Source organism: Bactrocera tryoni, chromosome 2, assembly GCF_016617805.1.
Source record: "Bactrocera tryoni isolate S06 chromosome 2, CSIRO_BtryS06_freeze2, whole genome shotgun sequence".
Taxonomy (NCBI): domain Eukaryota; kingdom Metazoa; phylum Arthropoda; class Insecta; order Diptera; family Tephritidae; genus Bactrocera; species Bactrocera tryoni.
Window position 1 is genome coordinate 15,418,656 of NC_052500.1, and position 9,651 is coordinate 15,428,306.

General features: G+C 39.8%; 1 protein-coding gene across 1 annotated transcript in view; it reads left to right on the top strand.

The window, feature by feature from the left end:
* Positions 1-6,643, top strand: part of LOC120768052 — a 192,067-nt gene extending 185,424 nt beyond the window's left edge. Inside the window, exon 3 of the mRNA XM_040094568.1 lies at positions 765-6,643. Within this exon, the coding sequence (XP_039950502.1) occupies positions 2,609-5,638 (3,030 nt within the window). The 5' untranslated portion in view covers positions 765-2,608 and the 3' untranslated portion in view covers positions 5,639-6,643. The remainder of the gene's footprint in view (positions 1-764) is intronic.
* Positions 6,644-9,651: the final 3,008 nt, after the last annotated feature.

The window sequence follows — 9,651 nt, forward strand, 5'->3', positions numbered from 1 at the left end:
TGTAATTTTAAATTTTTATACTTTCATTTTTTTTTTTGATTAATTTCAATTTCATTTTAATTTTAATTTTAAGTAATTTTTAACTTTGATTTTAATTTAAATTTTAATTAATTTAAATCTAAATTTTCATTTTAACTTTAATTTTTATCGTAATTTAATTTACATTTTTAATTTTAATTGTGCTTTTATAATTTTATATTTAATTTTACTTTTAATTAAAATTTCAAATTTTACTAGAATTTTAATTTTGATTTCAATGTTTTATTTAGTTTCTTTTTTTAATTTATTAGTTTTAATTTCTAATTAATTTAAATTTGTATATTAATTTTATTTTAATTTCATTTTTAGTTTGATTTTAATTTGAGTTTTATATATTTTTTTAATTTTAATTCTTATTCTGTCCATTGTTACTATTTTAATATTTATTTTATATTTAATTTTAATTTCGTATTTTTTTAATAAAAATGTAACTTTTACTTTAACTTTAATTTAGTTTTAATTTATTCTAAATTTGTGTCTTTAGTTATTTTCTATTTTGGTTTTAAATTTTATATTACTTTTAACATTATTTTGCCGTCCCTCTCGGCATATCAATGTTTATGGTACAGTAGCGCCTTTTACTGAATTGTTATGTTACGTATACGCCCCAACCCTTGCAAGGTGAAGCAAAGTGTTTTGTAAATATTTTTAAGTTAAAAATATATCGCTTCTTCTCCCATGTCATGAGAGTTAATTAATTTTCTCCATTTTCCTTTTCATTGCAGAAATCAGCAAAGGCAAATCAGCCGCAGGCAACAAATGCACGCTGCATTGATTTTTTCACTGCAATCGTTAAAGTGATGACTTGAGAGAACAACACAACACACAACTGGTAACTTAATCGCTTCATTCTGTTTAAGCGTCACAAGCAGAATGTTTACGTAATGTGTGAAAGTGTAAAGCTGCTACAAACGAACGGGCAAACCAAAGCAACCACAAAGCCAACTGACGCCGCCGGCGCACAGCGCTGATTGTGCGACAGCAACATACCAAGCAAACATAGAGCAAGTAAACAATAAAGCTGAGCAGAAATAAGAAATAAATGCAAAAAATGAAACATAGTTGCCGACGCCAAAGCCAGAGTTAGTGAACAACAACAACAAGGCCGATATAAATTGGTCAGCAACAGTAAACAGTGGACCTGTGCTGGAGCTGTGTGTGGGAAGAAAGCCGGAAGCACAGCACTTGAAGTCAACTATAAATAAAAAAGCGCATATACTGCAACAACAATAAAAAAAAAAACAACATTATAATAAAAGCAAAGGCACAAACACAGCGCCTTCAAGAACAATCAATTGTTGTAGCAAAATAGCGGTGTTTCTATATTGCCGTTGCTGCGGCTCGGCTGTTGTTGACAGTGACAGTGAATAAGAAAGACACACAAATAAAGTGGCATACATAAAGTAGAAGACACAATAAAGTGCGGATAAAGCATCTAATCTAACTACAACAGACAACAACAGCACAGGAAATATATGAAAATACGACAAGCGCTGGCTTTATGCTGACAGCAAAAGAAATTAACACAAAAGACTGAGCGAATCAAGGAAAGCAGCGGCACTGGGGGTATACAACAACGCTCGTTTAGCGGTATGCGGGGTTTAGAAGGTGTAGCAGAGACATAAAACAGTCTCAACATAAAGCACACAGAGCTCAGGCGAGTATATTACATGCTCCGGCATTTGGTTATGAAGCGCGTTTGTCAAATGAATCAATTTACATGCTAAAAGTGTCGCTGGACAAAGTGCAAAACAGCAAAAATAAAGCGGAGACAACCCGGAAGAAAAGCGACATAAAACTGTCAACATTGTCGAAGCTCGCCCATTTGTAGGTCACTCACAAATGCCCACAAGCGGGAATACCAGATTTTGATTATCAACCTAATTTGAACACCAGGCAGACAGACAACGTGCCTGACGTAAATGTGATTAGACTTGAGCGCACTGAATGGTCGACGGCAAAGTGGCAGCATAAAAGAACGCAACAAAAGCTATTGACGCGGGAAATAATGGCGATCACGATTAGTAATTTGACAGTTTAAATGAACTGAAGGCACGCAGAAGGCAACGAAGTAGCGGCATTTAGGGGAATAAATGACAAAAAATTAAATAAAAAACTTCAAAACTGTCACTGAGCGCTGCCAAGTGGAGTGGGAGAGCATTGTTGCTGAATAACGTTAGACAACGTGCCGATATTTGGGCACTTACGCAGACAAGTGCTAAGATAAACTGGACCAAACCTTTAATGGATGACTTTAGACTATGATAAAAAGAAGAAATTATTTATTACAACAAAATAACAAAAAATAAAAAATTACAACATAACTCATAGAACACCCCACGACTGGTAAGAAAACTAAACGCATAGTGGTGAAAAACGCAAACGGCACATTTGCATAGCATACATTTAGGAGTTGACGAAATAAGGCGGCATGCACACCCAAACACGCACTTGCTGACACTACACACACACACACTAACGACTGCATACCGCAAGGCGCGTATACATGCTCGTACACAGCTAGCGACTAAAGCAGAGTGCAAGTAATATTAGCAACAACAACAACACAATGCTCCAACAATCAACTGCCCGCCTTTTACTGCCCATCACGCTGCTCGTGTTGGCCAATTTTCGCCTCACACTTACCTGCCCCGCCGAAGTGTGCGCCTGCAAGTGGAAGGGTGGCAAGCAGACGGTCGAGTGCGGCGGCAAGGAGCTGCCGAATATACCCGAGGGCATGGATCCCGGCACGCAAGTGTTGAACTTCTCGGGCAATAGTCTGCAAGTGCTGCAAAGTGAACGCTTTCTACGCATGGATTTGCTGAATCTACAGAAAATCTTTCTATCGCGCAATCAGTTGATACGCATACACGAGAAAGCCTTTCGCGGTCTGACCAATCTCGTGGAGCTAGATTTATCGGATAACTCGCTGCAAAATGTACCCACCGAGACGTTTCAAGACTACAGTTCGCTGATGCGTCTCTCGCTTAGCGGCAATCCCATACGCGAGCTGAAAATGTCGGCTTTCCGGCATCTCTCGTTTCTGACAACGCTCGAGCTGAGCAATTGTCAGATCGAGCGTATTGAGAATGAGGCCTTCATTGGCATGGACAATCTGGAGTGGTTGCGTTTGGACGGCAATCGCATCGGTTTCATACAGGGTCAGCATATACTGCCCAAATCGCTGCATGGCATCAGTTTGCAAAGCAATCGCTGGATGTGCGACTGCCGTTTATTGGACTTGCATATGTGGCTCAACAACTATGTGACGCCGCAGGTCGAGGAACCCAAGTGTGTGGAGCCGCCGCGACTGAAAGGACAAGCGATCAAGACGCTGAAGAAGGACGAACTGGCTTGCCTGCCAGAGGTCACACCCTCATCGACGTACACCGAAATCTCGGAGGGCCGTAATATGTCGATTATGTGCGTGGTGCGTGCTATACCGGAGCCGCAAGTATTGTGGCTATTTAACGGTCAAGTGATGACTAACGACAGCCTGATTGATAATCTACATATGTACTACTATATTGATGAGACGGGCAGCGCGGAGGAGAAGCGCAGTGAGATCTTCATCTATAATGTTGGACCCGAGGATAATGGCACCTTTTCGTGTGTGGGCAAGAATGTGGCGGGCATAACTTTCAGCAACTACACGCTGCGCGTTATCATCAAAGAACCGCCTGTGGTGAACGAGGTGTCCTTTCCACGCGACTATATGAACTATATCATCGCCAGCAGCACGGGCGCTGGCGTCATATTTGTTGTGCTACTTTGTACGATAGTGATCAAGTGCAAACAGCGCCAGCCAAACAAGCGCAAGAAGTGTGCCAATGGCGGCTCGGTTACCAATGTGGTTGGCGGTGGCGCACACGCTACAGATAGCAGCGGCAACGAGACGGGTTTGATGAAATGCTCGTCTATACTGAACGATGGCGACTCACTGAACGGCGGTGCGGGGCTTTTGTTGGCTGAAGGCATGACGCCCACCAAGCTGTGCAAAGAGAATGGCGGCGTCATTATGGGCGGTCAAATGCAACAGAATTTACTGCTATATGCACCCGCGCATTACCAACAGCAAACGTCCAACAGCGCAGTGATTGGCGATGGCGGCCAGACGCTGCAGTTGAGCGTTAGCATGGCTAGTGCGAGCGGTACGCCGCCGCCAATGTTAGTTGGCAACGCTGTCAGTTACTGTTCGCCGCCTTCGTCGGTGCGCAATTATGCGGAGAAAAATCCAGATTTGGTAAATGACGCCGAGAGCGTTAATCATGGCAAGCTGAAAACAGCAGCGTCCTTAGACGCAGACTACGATGCGGCTAGTGATTGCTCGGGGCCATGCAGCATACAGGGTATGTCGACGACGCCGGTGCAATTCGACAATTGCTACCAGCTGGCACCACAGTATGGCTCACAGATTATACGGCCGGCAAACATGCAACTGAATTCTGCTGCAGCAGCACGCTTTGGCGCTATGACGACATTGCCGCGTGGTATGCAATTGAAGACCGTAATGAACAGTTTGAGCGCCGCACCCGCGCCACAACACCAAGTGGACGTGCACTTGAATCCAGTGTGCTTCCTTGGTCAGGATGGCTTTGCTTATGATTACAGCAACGCGCACTTGCAACAGTCGGCGCCTGCACCACCTTCGCATCATCACCTACAGCTGCAGCCGCAACATTCATTGGGCTCCGAACCCTCACACGCACAACACATGCAACAGCAAAACTTTTACCGCACTCTACCACACAACCGCGCACACAAACAGCAGCAATTCGCCGCGTCCGCTGCAAATCCAGGCATGCGTTATAGCCTAGAGGCGGAGTTCTTGCAGCGCTCCGGCACACCAACCTACGACAAGTATATGCCCAATGTGCGCTTCACGGCCGAGGGCTACCCACAAACACAACAACAGCATATAGTGCAGTACCCGTCGCCGCCGGAGGGCTACAAGAGCAGTCAAAGCCCCGCGCCCAGCCTGCATGACGGCGGCGCGGTAAGTGGCGCGGGTGGTGTCGCTTCCACAATTTCGAATGCTACGTTTCAGCAGTGGCCACCCTGTTTGCCCGGCTATCATGTGCAGGCCATACGCTATCCACCGACCATTGTCGGCGTATTAAGCCCACAGGCGCATATGCAACAACAACAGCAGCAGCATTTGCTGCAACAGCAACAGAAATCGACGGCAGCGGTTGTGCTAACACCAAATGGACCAACAAATCAAACACAAGTGCCCACATCAATAACAACAACAGCGGTCACGGCTATGGCCACAGCGAGCACCAGCACGAGCGGTTCGACGTCCGCGTCGACAGTCACAAAGCGTTGTGCAGCCGCGCAGGCCGACGCTTCCACCATACCCGAATGCGATGAGAACGACGTTTCACCCACCACATCGACAGCGGCCAGCAGCAGTAATGACGGCAGCAGCAGCAGCGCCACCACAGTAACCATATCTGCAAGCAACACGACGGCAACCACGGCGGCCACAGCGACTGCCTCCGAAGAATCCTCAAAATTGCGGCATTTAAACGGCCCCTTGGCGGATAGCCCAGACGAAGGCTATGTGGGCGATTCGCACGAAGGTTCCGATATATGACGACGCGGCGCTAATGGCAGCTGCGCGAACGCACACGGCAAGGCCGGCGGCAGCGGTTGTAGTGCGGTCAAAATGGACGACTCGGTGGCATTGTAGAGTGGGCACAGCCATAAGCATGTGTTGTGTGAGTAGCTGGACAATTAAATTGTGTGCGAATGCATACACACATACATATGTACATACGAACTTGCTTCAGCTTCACGAGGTGTAATTCGATGTGAAATGATGGTGGTCAAGTTCTATAGAGCTGTGCTGTACCGTTTATTGCTTGCATATTGTGTGACAATTAGAAATCCATTAACATCTCAATAAAACTAGTGAAAATATTGATTATCAGTCTTATCTACTGCAGAATCTCCAAATCATACCCTTGGTCCTCACAAAATATTCCGCCACCACTCTACTAGTTCAACTGCTGCTTTCTCTTGCAAGCTTAGCTAAAAATCGTTAAAATAAAAGAAGAGTAGCAGCAAATTTTTCCAGTAAAAGTATATCATCACCACTTGGCTGTTCGCATTTACCCATAAATTGAAGTTCTGATATATTTTTTGTTTTTCATTGTTACTCTTACTCATTTCCTCTTACTTGCGCTTCGCTCTTCGTGGCCAGTCAAGCATTAAATTAAACGACAGCTTTATATTTTTTCCATTTCGATACCTGTCGCAAGCTCTCATTGTGTCCGTATGCTGGACGTTTTCGCTAGCAATAACAGCTTTTATTGATTTCAATTAACAGCCACCACAGAGTACGTCGCGCCAGTTATAGAACAAGGTAGCCAGAAAACAAAAAATTTGTAAATTTTTTCTAAGCAAATTTTTTTTCTTTAATTAGTTGTCAAAAGTTAAAAAAACAAACTTCTTGTAACGGCTTAGTAGGTGACAGTGCTTTATTTTCGAGTATTGAAAAATTTTTTTTTATTGGTAATTTTCTTTGCTATATAATTCAAAATGAGGCCTAAGCTTCACACTCTATTGAACATTTTTTATTACAAATTAAAATGTTTTTGTAAACAGGTGGCATCCCTTGAAAATAATATTTTTTTAATAACCTTCTATTGAAATCTACTCGTATTAAAATATCAAAAAAAAAAATAAGAAATATTTACGATGAGGTGGCAACCCTGAATAACATTAAATATGCAAAAACTTGCAGTTTTTTCTGCTAAGCAAGTTGACCATAGGAATACAGACATTCTATTGAACATTTCTTGTTTTAAATTGCCATACAAATATTTAAAATTAGGTGGCAACTCTTAATAATAATAATTTTGTAATAACGTGACACGTGTCTTTGCTATATATGTACATAAGTCAAAACGAGGCTTAAAATCTCACAAACTGTTGAAAATCTTTTATAACATATACAATTTATTTTGCAATCAGATGGCATCTCTTAAGAGCAATACTTTTTTTTACAAAGTTTAATTGAAAATTTCTTGTTTTAAACTTAAAAAAAATTGTATTCAGGTGGCAACTCTTAATACCAATAATTTTGAAGTAACGTGGCATCCCAAATTCTATTGAGCAATACTTTTTTTTACAAAGTTTAATTGAAAATTTCTTGTTCTAAACTTAAAAAAAATTGTATTCAGGTGGCAACTCTTAATACCAATAATTTTGAAGTAACGTGGCATCCCAAATTCTATTGCAAATTTTTAATTTTAAATTAATTTTCTTTTATAATCAGATGGCAACTCTTAACAAAAATAATTTTTTAATAAGGTGACATACAAACAGACATTGTATTGAAAGTTTTTCATTTTAAATATAAAAAAATGTATGATCAGCTGGCAACCCTCAATAATAATAATGGTATAAATACTATTCTCAAACTTTTTCGATATATTTTTAATACATAATTATTTAAACACATAATTTTTTCTTACATTAATAACAGGTGGCAATCTTGTTAAAAAATTCTTCGTAACTAAGCTTTCCAAATTTTAAAGAAAATTATAGGTAATTAGTGAAAACATGTGAATAATCTTCACACTTTAAATACATTTCTTTTTATAATCTGGTGGCAACTCTCAAAAACAATAATTTTAGAATAACATGCAAATTTTGCAGCTACATAAGTTGGAAAATGGCGTACATACCCAAATTCTATTGAAAACTTTTATTTTTAAATAAAAAAAATATTTATGATCAGGTGGCACCTATTAATAAAAAAAATATATTAGTAACTTTTTCTGCTAAACAAGTTGGAAGAAGGCATACAAACAGATATTCCATTTAAAATTTTCGTTTTGAACTGAAAAGTAATTACATATATATAATCAGGTGGCAACTCTTAATAACAAAAATTTTGATAATAATATTCGAAAATTCACATGAATATATACATATATACAATTTTTTATACTTAGCTTTTTCTTATATTAAATACAGGTGGCAACTTTCTAAGAAAATATAAAGCTAACTAAATTTTAAAGTGAATTTTGAGCAATGAGCAATTGATTTGCTAGTAAATAATGTGAAATTGAATTGCTAATCAATTTTTTTTGTTTTAAATTTGATACTACCATATTTTTAAATAAAGTTAAATTTAAAAATTCAAAATATATATATATACTATATATTTTGCTGACATAGAAATTCGCCACTAATAAAATATATTTCTTACCTTTCCCTGACATAAAACTTCGCATTTTTTTCTTATATAATAAATATTTATGCAACAGCTCTTCTTGGGTTGCCCAACTTCATACAACTTTCAGCATTAAAGCCATTTTAATTAGTTCAAAGCTTTCTCATTTTCGCTACCAATGAATTGTATTATCTTCCCAAGATGCTATGACCTACTATTAGCCCTGCCTTTTCCGGCTAACCCAATTCAAAGCCTCTGGCCTAACTTCAAGTAAAGTGGCGCAATCACAATCCTGGTCACCCTATTCACTATTCAAAGCAAACAATAAAAAAAAAAACTTTTCACAACGCGCGCAGCAATGAAGAAAGCGAGAACAACCAGCGCAAATTTCTTTAAATCATTTTTCTTAAATGAAAACAAAAGATCTTGTTTCTCAACTTGCCTTTATGCGCTGCCACTTCCTAGAATTTATGTGCACGTGCCTTTCATTCAGCTTCCATTCATTCATATACTACAATATTAGCTGCGCATCCCGCCATTTACATTTCGACTTGACTTATTTGGCGTGCGATTTTATTCCAGTTGATGTAATTGAAAAAGTTTTCATTTCATTTAACTTTGTCCCATTCTTTGAAGTGCTGCACCCAACTCACTGTGAATAGCTTAAGGTGCGCGCAATGAGAGTTTTCTTGTTGCAGGGGTCCTTTTTGCAGGTAAACTCCTCGATAGAACGGCAAACTAGGCAAAGAAGTAGATAGAATTTCATTTAGACAGGCATACCATTCAAACCATAAGCCTTTGGTATTCGGGGCAACTTCTCAACAATTGATTTGTAGGCCAAATGCGCTTTTGTTCGGCTATGTACTGAGCGACGCAGGCTAAAAGAACCAGAAACGATTCAATACTGGGCGCTACTAAAGCATCAATCTGGAACTCGGATTGCAAGGTGAGCCGCGTTCGAAGAAACAACACTTGGCTTCCACTTTGTTTCAGTGGAGTGAACACTAGAGTGCGGGCAAGAGAGAGATAGGCAGTGGAAAAGTGAGAAAAGCGGTTAAAGACGAAAAACAGACAGTAACTGCAGTTAGAGAAAGCATTTTACATTATTAGCAACAAAGGTATTTCTTTATGATTTCATATGTGCCACAGCACTCGTAGTACATATAAGAAAACAGGTCGTGTCTATACGAGCATGTGCATTTCAAGTGTGCACACCGAAGTCTGCTTTCAGACACGCACAGGTGTGACACAATTCTGTGAAAACAATACAATTAAATATGTGCACAACGTGAAATTGCTGTTATAAGTACACTCGAGCATACGGTGTTGAGTATATGCCACTTCCTTTCCTTGACAGGCTTTTTGATTGTGAGAAACGCGCAGAAAAATCAAATTAAAAGTGACGACTTGGCAGATACACAAAA